This window comes from Chenopodium album, chromosome 14 (assembly GCF_948465745.1).
Source record: "Chenopodium album chromosome 14, dcCheAlbu1.1, whole genome shotgun sequence".
In the NCBI taxonomy this organism is placed as follows: domain Eukaryota; kingdom Viridiplantae; phylum Streptophyta; class Magnoliopsida; order Caryophyllales; family Amaranthaceae; genus Chenopodium; species Chenopodium album.
Window position 1 is genome coordinate 17,454,633 of NC_137847.1, and position 15,780 is coordinate 17,470,412.

The window sequence follows — 15,780 nt, forward strand, 5'->3', positions numbered from 1 at the left end:
TATGTCCGAAGTTGCAGTAAGTTTTATTTTAATTTATTTTATTATTTTAATTGGAAAGTAGAGTCCATGTTATTATTGTAGGGTAACATTTATTTGAAATTGCAGCGTCTGCAATACTTAGGTGCAAGAGCTTACCCACTCCACCCAGACGTTCGACATCGGACTGATGATGTGACATTTTGGCAATGCCTTGATGATTTAACCCGTCACTTAGAAGATTGGATGCCAAGAATACAAGATGATCGTCAGCGAAGAGGTGTAGGTGGTTGTTCAAGGAGGGGTAGTCGTAAAGGATAACATTTGTTTTATAGGAAGATTTTTTTTTTATAGATGCAAAGTAAAACTTGTTATAATCATATTGTTTCATATATGTATCTTGAATTAGATGCAAAGTGTAATATTTAAAATTGACCCTTGTTATAATCATTTCGATTGATTTATAAACACTAACTCTATATATGAAGCAAATAAAAAGAAGTGGAAATAAAAAAATAAAAAAAAAGCAAGAACATAAGTAAGAAACTTAGTAATAATAATATCAATAAGCAAATTTCCTCCATAAATTTTTATAAAAACAATAAAATTTTCTACTTATCACCATTTAATTGACGATATAAATCAAGTTGATCCTTGAATATAGTTGAAGCCCATCGTCGTACATCAGAGCTACCATTATGGATGTTACTGGAAAAAATAGGTGGTAAAGGAATATTTGGTGGCATGTGGAGGGAAATATAATGATTACTCCATACACAAGCTAAATTGATGTATATAGATGGCGGTTGATCAACCACTCGAGTCTCCAATGGTAAGAATGTGACAGATCGATTTTTAGACCAACTAGTCACAATTCTTTGATATCTAGTAGCGACTACCATGCCCAAACCTAGTGTATCATACCAATGTTGAAACGGAGCTGGACACTTGTCACAATTTACCACATTAAGCATTCTATTATACTCTTGAATACTTCCCAATGCTTCTCTATCTCTATATAACTCCACATGCTTTGTTAACTCATCTTGTAAATCACGCTGCACATCAAGCCATTTGCTTTCGTCACCATACTCAAAAGTGGCAATTGCTCGAAAACCACAGTGTCCATCACCACACACATTTATATGTCCTTCAACATAAGGCAATATGAATTCGGGTAATTGACAAGGCCATGGAAATGAATATCTAGTTGACTTTGTTGTTTTCTTTTGCCCTTCATATAACATATTAAATTAGAACTTTTGATTTGTTAACACGAACTATTATTAATAACAGTAAAATAACAGTCAACACCTTTTGATTTATTTTGGGAGGTTGGTACATGTCCGGTACAACTTTCTTTTGCACTCTTTTCCTTATTCGGATCTATATATGTTATAGATTATAATTATTTTTGAGATAACTAAATAATGCACTACATAGTTAATCAAATATATACCATTAAAAAATGTACCTTTTGATTTATTTTGGGAAGTTGGTACATGTTCAGTATGACTTTCTTTTGCACTCTTTTTCTTCTTCGGCTCTGTATATATTATAAATTATAATTATATATATAAGAGAACTAATAATGCACTACATAATTAATCAAACATATACAATTAAAAAATGTACCTTTTGATTTTTTTGCAGCATCTTGTTTAGGATCTTTATTTGAATTTTGTTTTCTTCGATCCTGCATATAAGTATATACATTAGAATTAAAGAAAAATATGTTTGACACCGTGACAATAAAGTTGTTAAGTTCACCTTTAGTAGCATTCTTCTCGGAATGCTCCCAACCAGATTTATCCCTCTTTGTTGGATTATGTTTTGGACGACCTTTGTGGGGACGATGTATTGGCTGCTTCAAATCGATAGATTCAAGAAACAGTATATTATATATTGCATTTGCAAAAAAGTATTGTTGATCAGGAGGGTATTGTTTCATCATTGCTACTAATTCGTCTATTCATTGTGAAGATGTTTGTCTTAAACCCTCTTTCTCCTGAAAATTTCGTCCCTCCATGTCCAAAGTCTTCCAGAATATATGGACATCTAATAAATCAATTGGAGTATACGTATTCATTAATTCACACATTTCATGGGCACACGGTAAACATAATTGTTCCTCATTTCACATCCACAAGCCTCGACATTTGTACCTATTTTCTTGCATCTATCATTGTATTCGTTTTTTAATAACGAGATAGCATGATGAGATACCTTACACTTAAGACGACTAAATAATTGATATCTAGTGATGTGCAGACTTTTTGTACGAGATTTTTCCATTTCAGCTTTGATTTCATTAAGTTGCATCTCTACTAAATCATGAATTCTTGGAAATATCACATGAAAAGCTCCAGAAGCCGTTCCTAACCAATTCTTCAATTGAGAGTGTGCGCTCTCCACCCTACAAAAATATATTATCAAAATTATATCGTAAAATATAAATCTGCAGTATTATAATAATCATACATTATAATTGTATCATAAAATTTACCTATTTGTCGTACGAGCCCCAAAATGAAGAATTTTTTTGGTCCAAGCGGATACGAATCTCTCTTTATAAGTATCTAGCCATATTTTGTGAACATAATCAACTACTGTCGATAAATTAGGACTCCATGCATATACCATTTCAGCAACAGCCACATTGTATTCTTCCTCTGTTAAAGAATCGACTATTTTTTTCCACCTAATTGAAAAAGCTTTTGCATATATTTTATTACCCGTTACATCTGTTACATATCTCTCCATGTCTTTAGCGATATGCCTCTTGCAGAGTAAATGTGCAGAAGATGGAAATACATGTTCGACAGCATTCATAAGTGCCCACTCTCTATCTGTGACAACTACTCCGGGGTTATTCTCAGAGCCAAATAATTCTTTCATCCTTTGCATCGCCCATAAGAAACTTGTAGTTTTTTATTTCTCATGAAACCAAATGCAACATGAAAAATTTTGTCCCGTTGAAGATACTCCAATCACCTCTAACAAGGGCACATCATACATGTTTGTTCGATGCGTTACATCTATTAGAATTACATGAGGGAACAATCGAAGCAGATCAACTGCTTTGGGATGTGCAAATAAGACATCCCCAACAGCATTAGTCCCATCCTCTTTTCTATGCCATTGATAATACCCATAGTCCTTCAATAACTTAAAAAAATATTGCATAGGAGATAAATCACCCATTTGTTTTCTTTTGATTTTTTGCAATGCATCGTCGATGTGTCTCCTTCCACTTACATTTTTGGGGTAATCTAATTGTATTTGTTTTAACATTTGTTTTGGCTTCATGTTACTTCGTTTAAAATGAGAAACCTTCTCAAATTCTTCTGTACTCAATTTTGCAGCCGATGTATGCCATTGCTTATATTTCCCTAATGTGTGGTTATGTTTACTTTTATTCACATCAACTAATAATTTCCATTTACCCCCAACTTGCTCAGCTCCAAGAAGTTCAAAGGGACAACAATTCCTTTTCGTACTAGTGTTGTATCTAGGTTTGAATTTTTTGTCGGGTGAAGGAACATTATACCTATAGGGTCCACTTCTTTCACATCCAATTTAAACTCGACCAAATCCCAATCCATTCCCTCTACGAGAATTTTTAATAGCAAAATACATATCATTATTTTTGCCGACTTCTTTCACCCATTCTAACAGTTCTTGACGATTATTAAATAATGTGTCCGTCATAAAAAGATAGCCAACCATGTTCTCATCAGGTTTAAAATGATAATCATGTCCATAATTTTGACAAAAATCATCTCAATTAAACATCACTTAAAAGAATATTATTCTTATCTACTATAATAATGATTAAGAATAAAAACATTATACAACTACTGCAAAAGTTAATAATAATAACAACAACAACAACAATAATAATAATAAAAATAATAATAATAATTAAGCCCTAAAAATTAAAATCCCCGAAAATCATATCCGGGGGTCGACAATAGCCCTCGGAAATCAAATTAGGGGAGAATAGTTGACCCCCGAAAATCAGATCCGAGGGGCATTGTCGACCCCCGAAAATCAAAACCGGGGGTTATTATCGACCCCCGAAAATCAAATCCGGGGGTTATTGTCGACCCTCGGCTATGATTTTCGGGGGTTGTCGTCGACCCCCGGCTATGATTTCCGAGGGTTGTCGTCGACCCCCGGATATGATTTTCGAGGGTTATTGTTGATCCCTAAAATCATATCATTGATGTTCCGTGCAAGATGAAAATTTTAACTTGTTTGATTGTTCATCTATAAATTAGATTTTGTGGAAAAAAAGTTATAGCACATAATATTCATACCTCAAAAAAATCGTCATAGTGCACTTCGTTATTGTCCATGACTTTGTATATTATTGAATATTAAAGGTCGAGATGAAAGGTTGAATATGTTTAATTATGCTTGTAAATTATGATTATATAGGTAGGAGTGTAAATGATTAAATTATAATAAGGACTGTTAAGATAATAATTAGGAAAGATTGTATATTATCTTTAGTTTCCTAATTATGTTAGTATTTATCTTATTCCTATTATAGTTAGGGTTAGGAATATTTCTTGTAACTATATATACTCCTTACATGTGAATGAGAAGGTTGAGCCGTTTAATTGAATTTGACATGGTATCTAGAGCTTAGGTTCCGAAATTTTTTTTCCGCAAATTACAGTGAGGCAGCAGAGAGATGGCGAAGGAGGATGAAACACCACCGCCACCACCACCGGTTGATCACGAGTATTACCTTGGCTCAAGCGATCATCCGGGTATAGTGATAACACCGATTAAGCTACAAGGATCGAACTATGATGAGTGGTCCAAAGCCGTGCGTCGGTCTTTAATTGCGAAGTGGAAGTTTGGTTTTATAGATGGTTCAATTAAGGAACCAGCAGCTGATTCATCCAAATACAAACATTGGATAGCCGTGAATTCCATGTTGGTATCTTGGATAAATAATACTCTTGATGATGGCCTTCGGTCGACGATAGAAGATTATGATGTTGTGAGTGAATTATGGAAGCACTTACAGCAGCGTTATTGTGTGGTGAGTGGGACACGTGTGTGTCAACTCAAGCAAGAATTGGGAGTGTCCAAACAATCGCCCAACGAGACGGTGACGGATTATTTTGGTAGACTATCAAAGATATGGAAAGAATTGGTCCAATTTTGCCGTGTTCCTAAATGTTCATGTGGAGGTTGCAAGTGCAATATAGCAAAGCAAGTTGGAGATATTCGTGAAGAGGACTACTTGCATTATTTTTTGATAGGCTTAGATGATCCATATGAGTCAATTCGCGCACAACTACTTGCACAATCCCCTCTTCCCATGGTGGATAGTGCATATCAAACGGTAATTAATACCGAGAGATTACGAGGTCGTGATAATAAGCCAAAGGAGAATGTGATGGCATTCAAGGTCGATTCCCGGGCTAGGAGTGATTCGGGAGATGGAGACCAACCATTTTGTACTCATTGCAACCGTGTGGGCCATGACAAGAAGGGGTGTTATCAAATTATTGGTTTTCCGCCGGGTTGGGATGACAATCGAAAAGGTGGAAGAGGCCGTGGCCGTGGTGGTTCTACCAATCGTGGAGGTAAAGGAGGTCGTGGATATGTAGGGGAGCAAGGGAACTCATCTAATGCTACTCCTACATCGGCACGGGCCAATGCGGTGCAAGGAGGGGGTGCAACTAACTCTGGTAGTAGCTCTTCATCAAGCACTAATCTTGTTCAAGGACTTGCGGGAGTTTCGGTGGAGCAAGCCCAACAAATAATCGATATTTTGAGCAAAACCAAGTCACGATTGGAAGGTAATACAAGCGTATTGTGGATTGTGGATACAGGAGCTTCTAATCATGTCACTAATGATTTGTCCATTATGAGAAATATCAAGACCATACAAAATTGTCCGGTGGGTTTGCCGGATGGTCAAACGGTGAATGCGAATCAATTGGGTTCGGTCACCCTAGAGGGTGGTTTGGTGCTTGATAATGTGTTATTTGTTCCCCACTTAAATTGCAATTTAATTTCTGTAACTCAACTTAGTGATGAAAACCGATGTATAATTCAATTCACTAATAAAATTTGTGTTATTCAGGACCAGTTGACGAGGACGGTGATTGGCGTGGGTGAACGACAAGATGGACTTTACTTTTTCCGAGGTGTGCCGCATGTGAAGATTCTAGCAGTGGATTGTGTGGTGGATCTTTGGCATCAACGAATGGGTCATCCGTCGGAGAAAGTTCTAAAGTTACTTCCACCTGTGAGTAACTCTATTAGAAAGAATAATGATGTGTGTGATGTATGCCCTCGGGCAAAACAATCTAGAGATAGTTTTCCTGTTAGTGAGAATAAAGCTAGTGGTTTGTTTGATTTAGTTCACATTGATTCATGGGGTCCATACAAGGTAGCATCGTCTTGTGGTGCTAAATTGTTTTTGACAATAGTGGATGATTTTTCTAGAGGTGTTTGGGTTTATTTGATTCGAAATAAAACTGAAGTTGAAATTACCTTTCTCAATTTTATTGCCTTGATTAAACGACAATTTAATAGAGATATAAAGGTTGTTAGAAGTGATAATGGTACTGAATTCAATCACCTTCAAGATTATTTTGTTCAAAATGGTATTATTTTTGAATCATCTTGTGTGGGAACGCCTCAACAAAATGGGAGAGTAGAGAGGAAACATCAACATATTCTTAATGTGGCTCGGGCTTTGCGTTTTCAAGGACAACTTCCTATAAAATTTTGGGGTGAATGTGTGTTGACAACATGTTATTTGATTAATCGAACTCCTAGTTTTGTGCTTCAAAATAAAACCCCATATGAGATGTTATTCGGTAAAATTCCCCCATATGAGCTTATAAGAGTGTTTGGGTGTTTGTGTTATGCACATAATCAACGAAGTAAAGGAGATAAATTTGAGTCGCGGAGTAGAAAATGTGTTTTCTTGGGTTACCCTTTTGGGAAGAAAGGATGGCAGTTGTTTGATTTGGAATCTCGTGAGTATTTTGTTTCACAGGATGTGAAATTTCATGAGCATGTGTTCCCATTTATTAAAGAGAGTTTGACGGAGAATGGTGACTACTTAAAGACATCGAGAGTAGTTGGTGAATTGGAGTTGGGTTACGATGATGAAGAAGATGAATTTATGGCGTGGCACAATGGTGTATTGGCGGATAATGGAGATGAGGGGAGTGCGAGGGAGGTGGCTGGCCAGCCGCATGTAGCAAGGCAGCCACACGCAGCCAACCAGCAGCTGCCAGACCCAGCGTCCGCAGCCAGCCCGCAGGGTAGCAGGGCAGCTGCTGCTGATCTGGGCGCTGGAAAACCAGCGTGCGCTGGCAGCCCACGAGACAGCAGAGCAGCTGCTTCTGCTCGAGCCGCTGGTTTTCCAGCGGGCGCTGGCCAGGCCGCACCATCAGCAGGTGCTGGCAGCTCGCTGGACCAGCAGCCCCAGGATGCCGCAGCTCGGGGAGCTTCTGTTACAGCCCCGAGTGGTCAGGCTACGGGGTCCGATGGTGTACAGCAGCAGCAGTTCAAGGGGGACAAGGACGGTGCAGGGGTGGTTTCCGGTGAGGTGGTTTCCGGTGAAGAAGAGTTGGGTCGGGGAAAGAGAGTAAAAATTCCTTCGACAAAATTGCGTGATTGTGTCACTCACACTATTCGGAAAAGTAAAAGTCCACTTACACCCGCGACATCATCCTCGTCAGGTACTCCCTATCCTATAACATATTATGTGAATTATGATCGTTTTTCCGAAAAACACAGAAATTATATTGCTGCAGTGATAGAGGCAAGAATTCCGAGATCTTTCAAAGAAGCAATGCAACATGAAGGTTGGAGAGAAGCTATGGCCTTAGAAATAAAGGCTCTCGAGGATCAGGGGACTTGGACACTAGAAGATCTTCCGGTGGGGAAGAAGGCACTTGGAAGCAAGTGGGTTTACACCGAGAAGAGAGATGAGGCAGGAAACTTGTTGCGTTTGAAAGCAAGATTGGTGATCCTTGGCAATCATCAGGAGGAAGGCATTGACTATAATGAAACATTCGCACCCGTAGCAAAAATGTCAACGGTACGTATTTTTCTAGCAGTTGCCGCAATTAAAAACTGGGATGTACATCAAATGGATGTGCATAACGCTTTCTTGCATGGTGATTTAGAAGAAGAGATATATATGAAAGTTCCACCAGGGTTTCAGAAGAACAATTCTGAAAAAGTGTGCAGAATGAATAAATCTTTGTATGGTTTGAAACAGGCTCCGAGGTGTTGGTTTGAGAAATTGTCCAAGGCGTTGAAGAAATATGGGTTTAAACAGTCATATTCCGACTATTCTCTATTCACTTTTTCGAAGGATGGATTGCAGTTGAGTGTCTTGATTTATGTGGATGACATGATAATTGCAGGAAATAATACACTTGCGTTGGAGAAATTTAAGGCATATTTGAGTGAATGCTTTAAAATGAAAGACTTGGGAGCCGTGAAATATTTTTTGGGGCTAGAAGTGGCGCGTAGCAAGCACGGTTTTTATGTATGTCAACACAAGTATGCTATGGATATTATTTCTGAGACAGGGCTACTAGGAGCTAAGCCGACAGATTTTCCGATGCAACAAAATCATAAACTTGCTCTTGCAGAAGGGAAGAAGTTTGCAGATGTTGAACAATATAGGCGGTTGATTGGTCGTCTGATTTACTTGGCAGTCACAAGGTCGGATTTAGCTTATTCAGTGCATATTTTGTCACAATTTATGCAATGCCCCAAAGAGGAACATTGGGAGGCAGCTTTGAGAGTGGTCAGATATTTGAAGAAATGTCCGGGTCAAGGTATTCTCTTGAGGTCGGATAGTAGTCTTCAGTTGGAAGGTTGGTGTGACTCGGATTGGGCGAGTTGTCCTTTGTCTCGTAGATCGTTGACAGGTTGGTTTGTACTTCTTGGGTTATCTCCTGTGTCTTGGAAGACTAAAAAGCAACCAACAGTAGCTACGAGTTCCACAGATGCCGAGTATAGGTCCATGACTATGTTGACATGTGAGTTGAAACACTTGAAACAAATACTTCGATCCTTGGGTGTAGAACATAAACAAGGTATGAACATGTATTGTGATAGTCAATCGACGCTTCATATTGCAAATAATCCGGTGTTTCATGAGAGGACAAAACACATTGAGGTAGATTGTCATTTTATTCGAGATGCCATTAAAGAAGGAGTGATTAAGCCATTGTATGTTTCTACAAAGGTTCAATTGGCGGATATTTTTACAAAAGCCTTAGGGAAGGCGCAATTTGAACTTTTACTTGACAAGATGGGCATTCGAGATCTACATGCTCCATCTTGAGGGGGGATGTTAAGATAATAATTAGGAAAGATTGTATAATATCTTTAGTTTCCTAATTATGTTAGTATTTATCTTATTCCTATTATAGTTAGGGTTAGGAATATTTCTTGTAACTATATATACTCCTTACATGTGAAAGAGAAGGTTGAGCCGTTTAATTGAATTTGACAAGGACAAAATTGAAATAAAAGTTTTTTTAAAAAATTAACTTATTCTGCATTTAGGAAAAACTATTCTGCATTTAGTACCCCTATGTCTATTCTAGGTAGAGGGGACGAGTCCTTAATGACGGAGTAATGTTACGTCCAAAACATTTGGATTACCACGGCAGTTAAAAATTGACCCATAGAATAGGCAGCCTTAAGTCAAGCCCAGTCTCTATTAAAGTTGTCACACTATTTTTTCCTTTTTAAAATTCTCAATTAAGACATCAATTACCTTCTCCTTTCTTCTCTTAATACCCACCAAACTCACAATACAGTTGATACTGTGTTACAGAAGACGCTACTCAATTTCATTTCATAACAGCTGAATTCTCCAGGTCTTCTTCTCGAAGTCCTCTTCTTTTTACTTTCATCTTTAATGTTTGATTTCTGCATTTTGTTGTCAATTTTGAGTTGAATTTTTGTAGTGTTTTCGAATTTGCCTTTGTTAATTAATCTGAAGAATTATGCTATGAAGAATTAGTTGAATGTAATAATTAAAGATTTTAGGTTGTCGTTATTGTTGATGGTTGTTTCTGTTTTTTTATTCGCTTATTTCTTGCAGATGACTTCTTCAATTTGCAGTAATTGTTATTGATTTTATCTCCATTAAAAAATCCAAATTATTTATATCGCCCTAAATTTTCGTAATTGTTTTTTTTTTTTTAATTATTATTATTCTTTTTTTGCTCTAATTAATAATTTTTAAATGAATGTTTGCTTCTGTGGTAAGTTTCTTGTCATGTCACCAATTCCGGCGGAATTTCAGATTCCCGACCATATTTGGGCTTTTGTGCTTCAAAATTATAGACACGTCATTTTTTTAATTTTTATATTTTTACTTGAAAATTTTTTAATTTTTTTTTTTTTTTTTTTTTTTAAATGCTTATGAGCCTCGAGACCATTACAAATGAGGGTGGAGATTTAAACATACCCTCAATCTTAACCATTAGACCAAGACCTTGTTGGTGAGTCGGTGGTAGTAAGTTGGCGATGATAATGACTACTGTAAAGTGGTACGAGTAATTACCATGTTTTAGGTTTGTTTTTACGTCTTCACCATGTCACAAAGGCACTCCGTAAATTGTTAAGGTATATCAAGATGGACAAGTCATAAATTTCACAAATCTGTACTTATATACTAGTAGAGATGTCAATTTTTGATCCGACCTGTGAAACTTCTGTAATTGACCTGCACTGAATCTGGTTATGAGTTATGACACAGGAGTTGGTTATGACCTGATGACTATCAGAATCTGAGACCGAATAATCTAAGACCGGAGTCCAATCTGCAATTGACCCGAATTGACCCATAATAGACTTGATGCATATTGTTAGAATATATGAAAATATATTCCGATAATATTGTATATAATTAGTTTAGTAATTGTATATATCCTTGCCTAGTTTGTAGCTAGATAGTTTCCTAGTTTATCTCTTGTAAATGTATATTTATACTTGACCTTATTCAATGAAAAAAGGCAACGATCACATTCTTTCATGATATCAGATTAGGGTTTCGATCCTAGCCTTCTCTTTCCCTCTCAAACAGCCCATCTTCTTCCTCTTCCTCGATTTTTTCTTCCTTCTTCCGTTGCAACATTTCCATGGCCGACTCTCCCAAATATCACCCTGCTTTGACTATCACCAAAGTGAAGTCTCTTATTCCGATAACCTTGGACAATCATGGAATGTACCACTCTTGGGCTGCACTTTTCAAAGTGCTTTGTAGGGTTCATGATCTCACATCTCACATCATTCCTCCTACGGAGGCGACAAAACTCGCTGCATATGAAGAATCTAAGAAGGCAGGCTTTTTGGAAACGATTAGATGCCACGGTCCTTAACTGGATTTAAGGTTCCATTTCTCTCGATCTCCTCACTGCTATCCTCCTCAAGGATGACACCGCTCAAGGTGCTTGGACTCGCCTCGAGTCGATGTTCTAGGACAATAAAGCATCACGGGCTTCTCATCTTGAACAAGAACTTGCTGACCTTGATTTCGAGAGTTTCTCTTCTATTGATGGCTATTGTAATCACATCAAGTCCCTTGCCGATCGTCTTGCGGATGTTGACGCTTCGATTCCTGATACCCGTCTCATTCTCAAACTGATAGCCGGACTACCCGAGGCATATGCTGGCACAGTGGATTTTATACAAAATCAAGAACCACTGCCATCATTTGAAAGCTGCCGATCACGTCTGAAATTAGCCGAGCGAACTATTAAAAATCACCTGGCTAAGGAAGGGGGGTTCACCAGCCGTTCACCGACAGCCCTCATCTCCACCTTAGCAACATTCTGACTCATCTGTGAATACTTCACGGTCGAACAAGAAAAACAACAACCAAAAGAAATCTGCCTCTAAGTCTTCAGGGAAGGGCTCGTAACTCTACCAGCCCAACAGCAAACCGGCCCAACCCATGGGCGCCGTACTAGCCAACTCCCCATGCCCGTACCCAACCCAGTCTTGGGCTCCGAGGCCTGCAGCATCCTAACCCAGGTGGGCTTGGTATTTTGGGTCATGCTCCACATGCTTATAGTGCAACGGACAATTCTCCAAATCCTACCCCCACGCATATTGAAGCTGCGATGCAAATGCTTGCTACTCTCAATCGCCCGGATAATAATTATTATATGGACACTGGAGCAACATCTCATATGACGGCCGGCCAAGGTATTCTCTCATCCTATGTAAATTCGAGCATTAAAAATCAAAACATTGTTGTTGGTAGTGGTGATTTAGTTCCAATTGTTGGTCATGGTAGTGCTACTTTGCCCTCCCCGTACCCTCCCTTTACCCTAAACCATGTTTTGCATTTGATATCCGTCCGAAAATTCACAACTGACAATATGGTTTCAATTGCTTTTGATCCTTATGGGTTTTCTGTGAATGATTTACAAACGGGGGCCCACCTAATGAGATGTAACTGGTGACCTATATCCAATCTTTCCAACAGTCAAACCAACTCTTCAGTCCAACATTCAAATTTTACTACTCTTTCTTCCGATCTTTGGCATAATCGACTAGGACACCCTTGAGATGCTGTTCTTAGATCTTTAAGTAGTAAAAAATTTATTGAATGTAATAAGGCTTGTAATTCTTTTTGTTCTTCGTGTCCGTTAGGGAAACACGTTAAATTACCTTTCTATGATTCCATGTCGCACACCGCTTTACCTTTTGATATTATTCATAGTGATCTTTGGACTTCTCCTATTACTAGTTCTTCTGGTCATTGTTATTATCTCTTGTTTCTCGATGACTACACAATTTTTATGGACTTATCCAATTGCAAAGAAATCACAAGTCAAACATCTTTTTCAATCTTTTCATAAGATAGCCCAAACTCAATTTGAACGTAATATTAAGACTTTTCAATGTGATAATGGCACTGAGTATGTTAATGACACTCTTAAAGATTTTTTTTGAAAACCATGGCATGCTTTATCGTCTCTCTTGTCCTCACACATCTCCTTAGAATGGTAAAGCTGAACGCCAAATAAAATCAATCAAATAATATTATTCGGACCCTTCTTGCTCATGCTTCCTTGCCACTTTCTTTTTGGCATCATGCTCTAGCTATGGCTACCTATCTCCTCGACATTCTACCAACTAAAGTCTTAGGTTATAAATCTCCAACCCAAGTTTTATACCAACGTGATCCAATCTATTCGGCATTACGAGTCTTTGGTTGTTTATGTTTTTCTCTCTTCCCTTCTACTACTATTAATAAATTGTAAGAACGGTCCACACCTTGCGTCTATCTTGGCCCCGCGCCAAATCATTGTGGTTCGAAGTGCTACAATTTATCAAATGGAAAAATCATCATTTGTAGGCATGTGAAATTCATTGAAAACGAATTCCCGTTCTCAAAGGTTCACAAACCGAAAATTGATGATTATGATTTTTTGGACTACTCTCCATCAAATCACATTCACCATTTGCGCACCACTCAACCTCAACCTCCTTCTTCTCCAGCCAGCCCACGCCTCCTATTGGCAGCAGACTCCACTTTCCTCGTCTGGGCCTACTCCACCTTCCAGCCAATCCCCCACACTCCTGTCACAACTTCGCAGGTGGGCTCCAGCAAATCGAAGCCCAACACACCCCCATCTTAATACCTCCGTTGTTTGACAACCCCATCCTCACTTCCTCTCCCATGACTGCCAGCCCACAAATTTTGCCACCACCAGCAACCATGCCCCACCTCCCTACTTCCCTGGCGTACCCACGCCATCAGTCCGCAAGCCACCTCATCCCATCCAATGACCACTCGAGCTAAGGACGACATTATAAAGCCTAACCCAAAGTACTTTTCCAACCTAAACACAATGACCACTGCCACCATCTCTCCTATACCAAAGGACCCGATTAGTGCTATTCGTGACCTTAATTGGAAAAATGCAATGTTAGATGAATATAATGCTCTTATTGATAATCATACATGGGATTTGGTTCCTCGGCCTCCTAATGTGAATGTCATTCGTTTTATGTGGATATTTCGACATAAACGAAATTCTGATGGTTCTTTTGAGTGGTATAAGGCTCGTCTTGTAGGTGATGACAAGATTCAGCAGCAGGGCATTGATTGTGATGAGACTTTTAGTCCGGTTGTAAAACCGGCAACTATCCGTACTGTTCTTAGCATTGCTATTTCACACTCTTGGCCAATCCATCACTTGGATGTCAAGAATGCTTTTTTGCATGGTTATCTCAACGAGACAGTTTATATGCATCAACCCATGGGTTTTCGCGACTAAAGTCGCCCTGATCATGTGTGTCTTTTGCGGAAATCTCTCTCGCCCCTCGAGCCTGGTATCAGTGGTTTGCAGATTTTGTCACCTCTATTGGATTTGCTAACAGTAAATCTGAGCGGGGATCTAATACTGCTTATATTATGTGATATGTTGATGATATCATTCTTACATCTTCTTCTGACCGTCTTCGGACACACTTTATGGGTCTTCTCCGAATTTGCAATGAAGGGCTTAGGTCCTTTAAGCTTCTTTTTGGGCATTGCTGTAACTCGTAATGCAAATGGTATGTTCTTGTTTCAAAAACAGTATGCTACTTCTATCATTGATAGGGCGGCATGTCAAACTGTAGTTCTTGCCCTACCCCTGTTGACACGAAATCTAAACTTAGTGCTTCTCATGATGCTCCGTGTGAGGATCCTACTAAGTACAGGAGTCTTGCAGGTGCTCTTCAGTATTTGACTTTTATGCAGTTCAGCAGGTGTGTCTTCACATGCATGATCCGCGCAATACGCATATGGGAGCTCTGAGGCGTATCATACGCTATTTACAGGGCACTTTATCTTATGGTTTGCATCTGTATAAGTCTTCTATTAACAAACTTGTTGCTTATACTGATGCGGATTGGGGGGATGCCCCGACCAGGTGATCTACTTGAGGTTATTGTGTGTTTTTAGGAGATAATTTGATTTCCTGGTCTTCTAAACGGCAGCCTACATTATCTAAGTCTAGTGCAGAGGCCGAATATCGTGGGGTTGTTAACGTGGTATCTGATTCTTGTTGGATCAGAAATTTGTTGCTTGCGCTTTATTTTCTTATTCGGAAAGCAACTATTGCTTATTATGACAATGTGAGTGCCATCTACCTCTCAGGAAATCCGGTGCAACATCAACGCACAAAACACATTGAGATGGACATGTCCGCGAAAAAGTCGCTAAGGGCGAGGTACGAGTACTACATGTTCCTTCTCGTTATCTGATTGCAGATATTTTTACGAAGGGTCTTCCACGAGTTTTATTTGATGACTTTCGTGCCAGTCTTAGCGTACGTGATGCTCCCGCTACGACTGCAGGGGAGTGTTTTCATATATTCTGATAATATTGTATATAATTAGTTTAGTAATTGTATATATCCTTGCCTAGTTTGTAGCTAGATAGTTTCCTAGTTTATCTCTTGTAAATGTATATTTATACTTGACCTTATTCAATGAAAAAAGGCAACGATCACATTCTTTCACATATGTAATGACTTGCCTAGGGTCTGGAACTGAAATTCTGGGAACATTAGGTCCCTGAATTATCTCTCTCCTTTGTGAGCTAAAATGTGGTCTGATGCCCTAGTCCGGAACGAGAAATGATATTTTCTGATGTTTTAGCCTTGTAGGCAATGGCCAGAATAAAGTTTAATGGTATTGGCTTAACAATTTCTCGCCCCAAGTACGACCCAATAAGAGAAGTGTGAGTTACTCTGACTAGTCAGATACCAATATCATGGC

At 38.7% G+C, this 15,780-nt stretch overlaps 2 protein-coding genes across 4 annotated transcripts in view; one reads left to right on the plus strand and one right to left on the minus strand.

Moving 5' to 3' along the window:
* Positions 1 to 587: 587 nt before the first annotated feature.
* LOC145577856 (uncharacterized) lies at positions 588 to 3,180 on the minus strand. Its single transcript, XM_081635287.1, has 5 exons — positions 2,978 to 3,180; positions 2,483 to 2,875; positions 2,203 to 2,392; positions 1,612 to 1,672; positions 588 to 1,210 (listed from the first exon to the last, which is right to left on the minus strand). The coding sequence occupies exons 1-5, from the start codon at positions 3,178 to 3,180 to the stop codon at positions 588 to 590; spliced, it is 1,470 nt and encodes a 489-aa protein (XP_081491413.1).
* Positions 3,181 to 9,735: 6,555 nt separating this feature from the next.
* The window catches only part of LOC145580108 (putative cyclic nucleotide-gated ion channel 20, chloroplastic), a 35,597-nt gene continuing 29,552 nt past the window's right edge, over positions 9,736 to 15,780 (plus strand). For 2 of the 3 annotated variants that reach the window (XM_081637455.1, XM_081637457.1), the window contains exons 1-2: positions 9,736 to 9,869; positions 15,158 to 15,230. In XM_081637455.1, the coding sequence (XP_081493581.1) occupies positions 15,196 to 15,230 (35 nt within the window). In that variant the 5' untranslated portion in view covers positions 9,736 to 9,869; positions 15,158 to 15,195. The remainder of the gene's footprint in view (positions 9,870 to 15,157; positions 15,231 to 15,780) is intronic. The other variant, XM_081637456.1, reaches the window with a different exon arrangement.